This window comes from Hemiscyllium ocellatum, chromosome 3, assembly GCF_020745735.1.
Source record: "Hemiscyllium ocellatum isolate sHemOce1 chromosome 3, sHemOce1.pat.X.cur, whole genome shotgun sequence".
Lineage (NCBI taxonomy): Eukaryota > Metazoa > Chordata > Chondrichthyes > Orectolobiformes > Hemiscylliidae > Hemiscyllium > Hemiscyllium ocellatum.
Genome location: NC_083403.1, coordinates 3,159,777 through 3,172,856, shown reverse-complemented (window position 1 = coordinate 3,172,856; position 13,080 = coordinate 3,159,777). Strand labels below are relative to the sequence as shown.

At 52.3% G+C, this 13,080-nt stretch overlaps 1 protein-coding gene across 1 annotated transcript in view; it reads right to left on the bottom strand.

The window, feature by feature from the left end:
- The window catches only part of pex6 (peroxisomal biogenesis factor 6), a 54,367-nt gene that overhangs the window by 39,119 nt on the left and 2,168 nt on the right, over nt 1–13,080 (bottom strand). The window contains exons 2-6 of the mRNA XM_060847817.1: nt 12,506–12,672; nt 11,374–11,457; nt 7,208–7,310; nt 2,317–2,453; nt 442–553 (exon numbers count right to left, since the gene is read on the bottom strand). Of these exons, the coding sequence (XP_060703800.1) occupies nt 442–553; nt 2,317–2,453; nt 7,208–7,310; nt 11,374–11,457; nt 12,506–12,672 (603 nt within the window). The remainder of the gene's footprint in view (nt 1–441; nt 554–2,316; nt 2,454–7,207; nt 7,311–11,373; nt 11,458–12,505; nt 12,673–13,080) is intronic.

The following is a 13,080-nucleotide window of genomic DNA, read 5'->3' as shown; positions in this document are numbered from 1 at the left end:
TTTTTAGCTTTGACAAAGGGTCAGTTAGACTCGAAACATCAGCTCTTTTCTCTTCTGACAGATGCTGCCAGACCTGGTGAGATTTTCCAGCTTTTTCTCTTCTGGTTACACACACTTTGACTCTGATCTCCAGCATCTCCAGCCCTCACTGTATCTCCATCACTGAGTCCCCCACTATTAACACTGGAGTTTACCACTGACCAGAAACTCAACTGGATTCACCACATAAACACAGCAGCTACAAGAGCAGGGAATCCTGCAGTGAGTAACCCACCTCCTGACTCCCCAAAGCCTGTTCACCATCTCCAAGGTACAGGTCAGGACTGGGATGGAGTACGTATGTTTGGGTAAAGCAGCACAATGTTCAGTATAGGCAGGTAATGATTATGCACACCATCAATATCAGGCTTACTCTCCCTGGCCCGGATTCCCTTCACTCACCTTTACTAGATGCAGGTTGAACTTGGAGCAAGCAGCTTGGAGCACCGTGGTCTTCCCACACCCACTCGGACCCCACAACAGGACACTGCACGGCCAATCTAGTATTGGAGGCCTGGGAGGATACAGGAAACAAAGGGCAGGAGATATTGCACATTCTGTCCCCATCACACACTCCCAGGGACAGGGGCAGCACGGTATTAAATACAGAGTAAAGCTCCCTCTACACTGTCCCCATCACACACTCCCAGGGACAGGGGCAGCACGGTATTAAATACAGAGTAAAGCTCCCTCTACACTGTCCCCATCACACACTCCCAGGGACAGGGGCAGCACGGTATTAAATACAGAGTAAAGCTCCCTCTACACTGTCCCCATCACACACTCCCAGGGACAGGGGCAGCACGGTATTAAATACAGAGTAAAGCTCCCTCTACACTGTCCCCATCACACACTCCCAGGGACAGGGACAGCACGGTATTAAATACAGAGTAAAGCTCCCTCTACACTGTCCCCATCACACACTCCCAGGGACAGGGACAGCACGGTATTAAATACAGAGTAAAGCTCCCTCTACACTGTCCCCATCACACACTCCCAGGGACAGGGGCAGCACGGTATTAAATACAGAGTAAAGCTCCCTCTACACTGTCCCCATCACACACTCCCAGGGACAGGGGCAGCACAGTATTAAATACAGAGTAAAGCTCCCTCTACACTGTCCCCATCAAATACTCCCAATTCCAATACCGAACAACCCAGATGGCTTCCTTCTTCAAAAGACCGCAATTTCCCCTCAGACGTGATCGACGATGCCCTCCACCGCATCTCCTCCACTTCCTGCTCCTCCGCCCTTGAGCCCCGCTCCTCCAACCGCCACCAGGACAGAACCCACTGGTTCTCACCTACCACCCCACCAACCTCCACATACATCGTATCATCTTTCGTCATTTCTGCCACCTCCAAACGGACCCCACCACCAGGAATATATTTCCCTCCCCTCCCCTATCAGTGTTCCAGAAAGACCACTCCCCCTGCGACTCCCTCGTCAGGTCCACACTCCCTACCAACCCAACCACCACCCCCGGCACCTTCCCCTGCAACCACAAGAAATGCAAAACTTGCGCCCACACCTCCTCCCTCACTTCCCTCCAAGGTCCCAAGGGATCCTTCCATATCCATCACAAATCCACCTGCACCTCCACACACATCATCTATTGCATCCGCTGCACCCGATGTGGCCTCCTCTATATTGGGGAGACAGGCCGCCTACTTGCAGAATGTTTCAGAGAACACCTCTGGGACACCCGGACCAACCAACCCAACCACCCCATGGCTCAACACTTCAACTCCCCCTCCCACTCCGCCAAGGACATGCAGGTCCTTGGCCTCCTCCATCACCAGACCATCGTCTGGAGGAAGAGCGCCTCATCTTACACTTAGGAACCCCCCCAACCACAAGGGATGAATGCAGATTTCTCCAGCTTCCTCATTTCCCCTCCCCCCACCTTATCTCAGTCCCAACCCTCGGACTCAGCACCGCCTTCCTAACCTGCAATCTTCTTCCCAACCTCTCCGCCCCCACCCCCTCTCCGGCCTATCACCCTCACCTTGACCTCCTTCCACCTATCGCATTCCCAACACCCCTCCCCCAAGTCCCTCCTCCCTACCCTTTATCTTAGCCCGCTTGGCACACTTTCCTCATTCCTGAAGAAGGGCTTATGCCTGAAACGTCGATTCTCCTGCTCCTTGGATGCTGCCTGACCTGCTGCGCTTTTCCAGCAACACATTTTTCAGCTCAAATACTCCCAGGGACAGGTCCAGCAATGGGGTTTAATGCAGAGTAGAGATCTGTGTTTGTTACCTTCAGATACTGACCCAGTGTGCAGGTAGGGCTGCATGATGCTACAGAGGATATCCACAATGTTGGTCAGTCCAGGGGGAGATGTGCTGCCCCAGAATTGATGACCATTGGATGCAGCTGCGGCGGGGATAAAGCTGTTAACACAACCATCCTGAAACACAGAGCAAAATATGATGACATTCACAAAGCAATGGTCTGGAGGATTTGCAAGAAATCGGTACCCTGTTGAAAGAGAGTGGTTTGAGCTTGTTCTGAGCATGAGGTCTCACCTAACAGCAGCTACAGTGTTACCTCCTTTCCCAAACTCCAATTTCAAACTAAAATCGACAAAAGGAAGGCGATGATAAAAATCACCAAGGCCACTTGGCTCCAGACGCTGATGACAAACAACTTTCTCATACCATGTTTACCCCGTTCTCAGTGGAGTATAGAAAAACAAGGCAAATTTTTATTTTACTCACTTGTGGGACGTGGGCATCACTTGTTCGTCCACCATTTATTGCCCCTTGAGAGGGTGGGGGTAAGCTGCCTTCCCGACCCGCTGCAGTCCGTGTGCTGGGGGTAGACCCACACTGCCCTGAGGGAGGGAATTCCAGGATTCGGACCCAGTGACACTGAAGCAACGAGCAGAGCATCTTGTAGACAGTACACAGTGCTGTTACTGAGTGTCGGTGGGGGGAGGGAGGGGACGGTACACACTGCTGTTACTGAGTGTCGGTGGGGGGAGGGAGGGGACAGTACACACTGCTGTTACTGAGGGGGGGTGGGGGGGAGGGAGGGGATGGTACACACTGCTGTTACTGAGGGGGGTGGGGGAGGGAGGGGATGGTACACACTGCTGTTACTGAGTGTCTGTCGGTGGGGGGAGGGAGGGGATGGTACACACTGCTGTTACTGAGCGTCGGTGGGGGAAGGGAGAGGATGGTACACACTGCTGTTACTGAGGGGGGGTGGGGGGAGGGAGGGGATGGTACACACTGCTGTTACTGAGTGTTGGTGGGGGGAGGGAAGGGATGGTACACACTGCTGTTACTGAGGGGGGGGAGGGAGGGGATGGTACACACTGCTGTTACTGAGGGGGGGTGGGGGGAGGGAGGGGATGGTACACACTGCTGTTACTGAGGGGGGGTGGGGGGAGGGAGGGGATGGTACACACTGCTGTTACTGAGGTGGGGTGGGGGGAGGGAGGGGATGGTACACACTGCTGTTACTGAGCGTCGGTGGGGAGGGAGGGGATGGTACACACTGCTGTTACTGAGGGGGGTGGGGGGAGGGAAGGGATGGTACACACTGCTGTTACTGAGGGGGGTGGGGGGAGGGAGGGGATGGTACACACTGCTGTTACTGAGCGTCAGTGGGGAGGGAGGGGATGGTACACACTGCTGTTACTGAGGGGGGTGGGGGGAGGGAAGGGATGGTACACACTGCTGTTACTGAGGGGGGGGAGGGAGGGGATGGTACACACTGCTGTTACTGAGCGTCGGTGGAGGGGGGAGGGTGGGGATGGTACACACTGCTGTTACTGAGGGGGGTGGGGGGAGGGAGGGGATGGTACACACTGCTGTTACTGAGGGGGGGGGAGGGAGGGGATGGTACACACTGCTGTTACTGAGCGTCGGTGGGGGGAGGGAGGGGATGGTACACACTGCTGTTACTGAGCGTCGGTGGGGGAGGGAGGGGATGGTACACACTGCTGTTACTGAGCGCGGTGGGGGAGGGAGGGGGCGGTACACACTGCTGTTACTGAGCGTCAGTGGGGAGGGAGGGGATGGTACACACTGCTGTTACTGAGGGGGGTGGGGGGAGGGAAGGGATGGTACACACTGCTGTTACTGAGGGGGGAGGGAGGGGATGGTACACACTGCTGTTACTGAGGGGGGGTGGGGGGAGGGAGGGGATGGTACACACTGCTGTTACTGAGCGGGGGTGGGGGGAGGGAGGGGATGGTACACACTGCTGTTACTGAGTGTCTGTCGGTGGGGGGAGGGAGGGGATGGTACACACTGCTGTTACTGAGGGGGGGTGGGGGAAGGGAGAGGATGGTACACACTGCTGTTACTGAGGGGGGTGGGGGGAGGGAGGGGATGGTACACACTGCTGTTACTGAGGGGGGTGGGGGGAGGGAGGGGATGGTACACACTGCTGTTACTGAGGGGGGTGGGGAGAGGGAGGGGATGGTACACACTGCTGTTACTGAGGGGGGGGGGGGGGGGGGGGGGGGATGGTACACACTGCTGTTACTGAGCGTCGGTGGAGGGTGGGGATGGTACACACTGCTGTTACAGAGCGTCGGTGGGGGAAGGGAGAGGATGGTACACACTGCTGTTACTGAGGGGGGTGGGGGGAGGGAGGGGATGGTACACACTGCTGTTACTGAGCGTCAGTGGGGAGGGAGGGGATGGTACACACTGCTGTTACTGAGGGGGGGGGAGGGAGGGGATGGTACACACTGCTGTTACTGAGCGTCGGTGGAGGGGGGAGGGTGGGGATGGTACACACTGCTGTTACTGAGCGCGGTGGGGGAGGGAGGGGGCGGTACACACTGCTGTTACTGAGGGGGGGGAGGGAGGGGATGGTACACACTGCTGTTACTGAGCGCGGTGGGGGAGGGAGGGGGCGGTACACACTGCTGTTACTGAGGGGGGGGTGGGGGGAGGGAGGGGATGGTACACACTGCTGTTACTGAGCGTCGGTGGGGGAGGGAGGGGGCGGTACACACTGCTGTTACTGAGCGTCGGTGGGGGGAGGGAGGGGGCGGTACACACTGCTGTTACTGAGTGTCGGTGGGGGGGAGGGAGGGGACGGTACACACTGCTGTTACTGAGCGTCGGTGGGGGAGGGAGGGGACGGTACACACTGCTGTTACTGAGTGTCGGTGGGGGGGAGGGAGGGGATGGTTGTGGGTGTGGTGCCAATCAAGCAGCTGCTTTCTCCTGGATGATGTTGAGCTTCTCGAGTGTTGTTGGAGCTGCCCCCATCCAGGGACAAGTGGGGAGTATTCCCTCCCAGTCCTGAGTTGTGCCTTGTAGATGGGGAGTTACTCATCACAGTAATCTCAGCCGCTGACCTGCTCCTGTACACACAGTGTTTATGGGACGATTCCAGTTCAGTTTCTGGTCAATGGCAACCCCCAGGATGTTGGTATTAGAGGAATTCTGTGATTGCAACACTATTGAATGTGAAGGGTCAGTGGTTAGATTCTTCTAATTGATGATTGTCATGGGGTGAAGGTTAGATTGTCTCTTACTGGATAGTCAGTGCCTGACATATGTGCATGAACGTCAGCCCAAGCCTGGATATTGTCCAAATGCAACAAGATCTGGACATGGAGTAACACATCACCTGATGAAGCAACAATGTTCCAAATTCTTGCGATTTCAAATAAACCTGTTGGACTATAACCTGATGTTGTGTGACTTCTGTCCTTGTCCACCCCAGTCCAACACCAGCATCTCCACACAATCACATATTTAAGACGGAGATGAGGAGGAATTCCTTTCCTCAGGGACAGCGAATATGTGGAATTCACTGCTGCAGAGGGCTGTTGGGGATAGGTCATTAAGTCTATTCAAGGCTGAGAGGGATAGATTTTTAATCAGTAAGGGATGAATTGAGGGCTATAGAGAAAAGGTAGGAAGGTAGAATTGTGGGTTGTCAGCCCAACCATGCTGTCCTAAAATGGAACAGCAGAATGGATGGGCTGAATGGCCTACAGTTGCCCCTACATCATAAGCAGTTGCCTCATGTCCAACAATCAGAAGGATTGAAATGGATGGTTAACACAGTGAAGATCACCAGGCCCTCATAATGGGGGTGGCAACAATGGCGTCGCTTTCTTCAGATGGAAGCCAGATCTGAAGCAATTGAGGGAAGACCTTGGGGACAAGGCCTCAAACACTTCAGTTTGACAGCATTCTCCACAGGTTTACTGGGAGCAGCATATTGCACACTAACTGCCTCATCATTCTCGGATAACACTGAGGCAGTGTCAATCACAGGGTGGATTATGTTTGATCCAATTCATTAATGTATGCCTAATTTCTAAATAATTTAATAAATTTTCTGAAAATTCGGTGGAATTGGACGGAAGGGCCTGATTCCATGTTGTACACCTCTATGACTCTCAATGGCTTACTGCAGGTATGAGATGGGTGTGGTCACCAATCCCAAAATCTAACCAATGCTCCAGAACATGCCACTCCCCGAGCCAAGCTGTTCCAGTACAGTTACAACACCGGCATCTCCCTGACAATGTGGAACATTGCCCGGGTATGGCCTCTACATAAAAAGCAGGACAGATCCAACCCGGCCAATTACCCCCCATCAGTCTCCCCTCGACCCTCAGTAAAGTGATGGAAGGGCTCAGTAACAGCGCTATCCAGCAGCACCTGCTCAGCAATAACCTGCTCAGTAACACCCCCAGTTTGGGTTCCCCCAGGGACACTCAGCTCCTGACCTCATTCCAGCCTTGGGTCAAACATGGACAAAAGGAGCTGGATTCCAGAGGGGAGGGGAGAGGGACAGCCCTTGGTATCAAGGCTGCATTCGACCAAGTGTGGCATCAAGGAGCCCGGGCAAAACTGGAATCAGTGGGTATCAGGGGGCAAACTCTCCCCTGGTTGGAAACTCCAGGACATCGCTGCACATGGACTATAGCGGATCAAGGCTGCTCACTCTCACCTTCTCAACAGCAGCTAAGGACAGCGAGTATATGCTGGACCCAGCATTCATCATTTAAATAAAGAAAAATGTCTGTTGCTTGAGATTTGGACTCTTTAATTCCCCAAAACCATGACCCGCAGTAGCTGTTATCCTTGAACTAATGAGACCTATCACCCCAGGACAGCTCTGTTTGGAATCAGTACTGTACACGGCGCTGCAAATGTGGATGAACCACAGACTCACCAGGTACAGGGAGGTGTGTTCGTTGTCAGCCAGGAAATCAGGGCCAGACTCAGGAGCTGCATGCCCAGACACTGAGCTCACCTTCAGGTAGAGCACCGGCCATCTGGAAGCAAGGATACCAGGCCTTCAGAGGGAGCAGGACAGGAGAATCCTCAGCAGGCAGGCAGGCAGGACAGGACAGGACAGTCAGGAGCAATAATATCTGGAAAACCAGACTCAAAAGACAGCTCCGGTGATGGAAATAAGAGCTGCATTTATATAGCACCATTAACCTAGCATGGCCTGCACAGGAATATTATCCACAAAATCAAGTGGTCATGGTTCAGATGACCAAACGCATTCTTAAAGAGTTGGCAGTTTAAGAATGCCGTTAAGGAGGAAAGTGAAGGAAGGTAGAGAGGTTTAGGGAGGGAAAACTTCACTGATCAGGTGACTGCGTTTTCATGCTGGGGGTAGTAACCATAATACGGTGGGATTTAAGATACTCATGGGTAAGGGTAACAGCAGTCCTCGGGTGAAGGTTTTAAATCTGGGGGAAGATAAACTACAATGATATTAGGCAGGAACGACAGTGTTGATTGGAGGTGGTTGTTTGAGAGTAAATCTACATGGGACATGTGGGAGTATTTTAAATGGCAGGGGATAGGAGTTGAGGTGCAGCATGTTCCTGTGAGAATGAAGGACAGGTACTGCATGTTATGTGAACCCTGGATGACCCAGCAATGGCATGACCTTGGTCAAAAAGAAAAAAAGGAAGCTTAGGTAAGGTCAGGGAGAATGGGAACTGACAAAGCCCTTTAATTACATCAGCAAAGTAGGAAAGAACTTAAACAAGGAATTAGAAGGTGTCATGAAAAGTCATGTGCAAACAAGATTAAGGAGAATCCCAAGGCTGGATGTAGGTATGCTCACTGAGCTGGAAGGTTCATTTTCAGACGTTTCGCCACTATACCAGGTAACATCTTCAGTGAGCTTCCGGACAAAGCTTCATCCAGAGGCCCACTGAAGATGTTACCGAATATGGTGGCGAAACGTCTGAAAACGAACCTTCCAACTCAGTGAGCAAACCGACATGCAGAACCTCAACCTGAGCTACAAATCTTCTCAAAACCTGATAATCCCAAGGCTTTTCATACCTATATAAGAAGCAAGAGTTCAGCCAGGGAAAAGGTTGGCCTACTCAAGGACAAAGGAGGGAATCTGCGTGTGCAACAAGAGAGGGAGGTGAGGTTTGCAAGGAAATACTTTGTGTTAGTAATCACCGAGAGAAGGAATCGGTGGAGTATGGTCTCAGGGAAGGGAGGGTCGGGTTTCTAAACCAAGTTGCTATTAACAAAGAGGAGGTGTGGTGCATCTTAAAAAGTATTAAGGTAGATAAGTCCCAGGGTCCTGATGGAATCTATCCCCGAATCTTAAGGGAGGCAAGATAACAAATTGCTGAAGCATTGACAGACATCTTTGTATCCTATCTAGCTATAGGTGAGGTCCCAGAGGACGGGAGTATAGCCAGTGTTGTCCCATTGTTTCAGAAGGGTAGCAGGGATCATCCAGGGAATTACAGGGTAGCAGGGATCACCCAGGGAATTACAGGCCTATGAGCCTTGCAGTCTCCCTACCTCAGTGGTAGGGAAATCATTGGAAAAGATTCTCAGGGACAAGATCCACACGTGTTTCGAAGCACATGGTTTATTAGCAATAGGCAGCATGGTTTTGTGCGGGGGAGGTTGAACCTCACTAACTTAATTGAGGTTTTTGAGGAGGTGACGAAGATGTTGATGAGGGAAAAGCAGCTGATTTCAGTAAAGCTTTTGACAAGGTCCCTCATGGCAGACTGGTCCAAAAGGTGAAGTCACATGGTATCGGGGTGAGCTGGAGACAGAACTGGCTTAGTCACAGGAGATAGAGGGTAGGGGTGGGAGGGCTGTGACTCCTGGTGTTCCACAGGGATCACTGCTGGGACCTCTGCTGGAAATGGTTTAGAGGAAAACGTGGTGATCTAATTAGTGAGTTTGTGGAGTTGCAGATAGTGAGGAGGATTGTCGGGGGATACAGCAGGATATAGATCAGTTGGAGGCATGGGCAGCAAAATGGCAGGTGGTGTTTACTCCGGACAAATGTGGGGTGATGCATTTTGGAAGGTCAAGTACAGGTGGAAATTATACAGTGAACGGCAGAACCCTGAGGTCTGTTGGTTTGCAGAGGGATCTGGGTGTGCAGGTCCACAGGTCACTGAAGGTGGTAGTGCAGCTAGATAAGGGAGTAACAAAAGGCCTATGGCATGCTTACCTTCATTGGAAAGGGGCAGTGAGTCTAAGGATAGACAAGTTAGGCTGCAGCTTTAGAGAACTTCAGTTAGGCCACACTTCAAATATTGTACACAGTTCTGGTCACCACCCTCCCAGAAAGATGTGGATGGCTTTGGAGAGGATAGAGGACAAGATTTACCAGGATATTGCCTAATATGGGGGATTTTAGCTAGGAAGAAAGGCTGGATAAAGTCGGTTTGTTTTCACTGGAACACAGGAGGTTGAGGGGTGACTTGATGGAAGTTTATAAGTTTGCGGATTGCATGGATAAAGTGGAAAGAATGAATCTATTTCCCAGAGTGGAGAGGTCAGTTCCTGAAGGACAAAGGGTGTGCAGGGGGGTTTAAAAGAAATGGACGAGACTTGTTTTTCACACAAAAGGTGGTGAGTGCCTGGAACACGCTGCCAGAGGTGGGGGTGGAAGCAGGCACTACAGCAACATTCAAGAAGCAGCTGGACAGATACACAAATAGGAAGGGAATAGAGGGATACAGATCCTGTAAGTGAAGACAGTTTTAATATGAAGGGCAAAATAAGTCAGTGCAGGCTTGGAGGGCCGAATGGCCTGTTCCTGTGCTGTATTGTTCTTTGTTTGATCTATAGTCTGGGATGAAGGAAGCAGGAAAACAGCAAACGCACTGGAGGGCGGTGTTAGATGAATGCAGATAAATCAGAGGGGTGTTGGGTTGGAGAAGAGAGAGCCAAGGAAGAATTTCTAAACAAAAATTAGAATTCTAAAAACTGGAAATTTAAGCAGAAGCCAGCGAGCATTGGGCTGTTGGGAAAACAGGACACGGTATTGTGTGCAGTTTTGTATTGTGTGCAGTTTTGGTCGCCATACTATAGGAAGGATGTGGAGGCATTGGAACGAGTGCAGAGGAGGTTTACCAGGATGTTGCCTGGAATGGTAGGAAAATCTTATGAGGAAAGGCTGAGGCACTTGGGGCTGTTCTCATTGGAGAAGAGAAGGTTTAGGGGAGATTTGATAGAGGTGTATAAGATGATTAGGGGTTTAGATAGGGTCGACACTGAGAACCTTTTACCGCTAATGGAGTCAGGTGTTACTAGGGGACACAGCTTTAAATTAAGGGGTGGTAGGTATAGGACAGATGTTAGGGGTAGATTCTTTACACAGCGGGTTGTGAGTTCATGGAATGCCCTGCCAGTAGCAGTGGTGAACTCTCCTTCTTTATGGTCATTTAAGCGGGCTTTGGATAGGCATTTGGAAGTTATTGGGCTAGTGTAGGTTAGGTAGGATTCGGTCGGCGCAACATCGAGGGCCGAAGGGCCTGTACTGCGCTGTATCTTTCTATGTTCTATGTTCTACAAACTGTGTCTTTGGTAGTTCATCATCTCCCGTGAAGAAACGGTGAGAGTAGGGTACACGCACATTAGAAACAGAGAGAAACAGAGCACCCCCAATAGGCAAAGAGGGAGGGGGAGGGGGAGGGGAAGGGGGAGGGGAAGGGGAAGGGGGAGGGGAAGGGGGAGGGGAAGGGGGAGGGGGAGGGGGAGGGGGAGGGGGAGGGGGAGGGGGGGGGAGGGGGAGGGGGAGGGAGGGGGAGGGAGGGGGAGGGGGAGGGGGAGGGGGAGGGAGGGGGAGGGGGAGGAGGGGAAGAGGAGAGGGAGGAGCAGGAAGAGGAGGGACAAGGAGGGAGACATGAATGGAAGAGGGAGGAGAAGAGGGTGAGAGGGAAGAGGGCGGATATGAAGGGAAGGAAGACGGCGGAGATAGAGGGAGGGAAGAGGACAGGAGAGGGTGAGAGGAAAGAGACGGAGAGAGGGAGGAAGGTGGAGAGGGAAGGTGGAGGCTGAGGGAGGGAGCGAATACCTTGCAGATTTTCTGGCTTTGCTCCTTACCTCACTGATCTCTCGGAACAGCTCTCTATGAACTCAGCCTTGCCCTGCGTTCGGACACACAGCACATCCCCTGAATGGATAAGCCTGTACCATGGGCACAAAGAACAAGATTGAACCTCACCCTGGCAGCTGGTCGAGAGCCCAGTATCTGCTGTACTCAGGGGACCACAGCAAACCCATGTAAACATAGAGCACCGCGCACATATGTAACCACACAATCATAACAACAATGATGACACCTTGTAACCATGGGAACATGACGGGCACAAAGGCTCCCGAACTCTGGAATGTCAGCTCCAACAGTGGATCCAAGATAATACCAGCTCCAACATTGCGGATCCACAGGACAGCGCAGACAGTCCAGATCCATGGGAATATGTGCTCCGACAGTGCGGATCCATGGGAATGTCAGCACCAACAGTGCAGATCCATGGGAATGTCAGCGCCGACAATGCGGATCCATGGGAATGTCAGCGCCGACAGTGTGGATCCATGGGAATACCTGGTCCGACAGTGCAGATCCATGGGAATGTCAGCGCTGACAGTGCGGATCCATGGGAATGTCAGCACTGACAGTGCGGATCCATGGGAATGTCAGCACTGACAGTGTGGATCCATGGGAATACCTGCTCAGACAGTGCGGATCCATGGGAATGTCAGCGCTGACAGTGTGGATCCATGGGAATACCTGGTCCGACAATGCAGATCCATGGGAATGTCAGCGCTGACAGTGTGGATCCATGGGAGTACCTGCTCAGACAGTGCGGATCCATGGGAATGTCAGCGTTGACAGTGTGGATCCATGGGAATGCCTGCTCTCAGACAGTGCAGATCCATGGGAGTACCTGCTCCAACAGTGCAGATCCATGGGAATATCAGCTCAGACAGTGCGGATCCATGGGAATGCCTGCTCTGACAGTGCGGATCCATGGGAATGTCAGTGCTGACAGTGCGGATCCATGGGAATGTCAGCACTGGCAGTGCAGATCCATGGGAATGCCTGCTCAGACAGTGCGGATCCATGGGAATGTCAGCGCCGAGAGTGCAGATCCATGGGAATGACAGTGTGGATCCACAGAAATATTTGGCTATACTGAAGCAACCTGCCCTCCCGTACTACACCAGCACTAACCTCGGTGTTTTAAAATGCTCGAACAGTAGACCATCGTACCCAGCTCTGGCATTGTAGGTTGGAGAGAAGATGACTTTTACATGTAGCTCATTTGCCAGTGGAGGGATGGAGAGGGCTGAACGACTATCCTTCAGCTGTTTGCTCCCAGCAGCTGGCTGGTAAAATCGCTGCAACACAACAAGCTACTTTCAGCACTGAGTCAGTAAACTGAGCAACAGAGAGTCAGAGCTGCAGCTTCGTTCTGTGGAAGTGTGCAATAACTAATCAAAAAAGCCGAATGGCCTCCTTTTCCTGAACCTCTTTAACAGACGTTAAAGCCTAATTGGCTTCCTCCTGTTCCTGTGTAACACAGTCAAGGGCCTGAATGGCCGACAGCGTATTTTGGGAGTAAGGGCACAGGCTGGTCACACCAGAGTGTGGCAGTGACCTCCCTTCCCTCAAGTGAACTGTGAAATTGTTCGGAGGTTCACCCCCAATCTTCCATAATCAGAGAAACAACACTCCTCATCTTACCCCACATCCTTCCCTCCCTCTGTCCCTCTCCCCCACTCCACTTCCCTCCATTCCCGCCACCT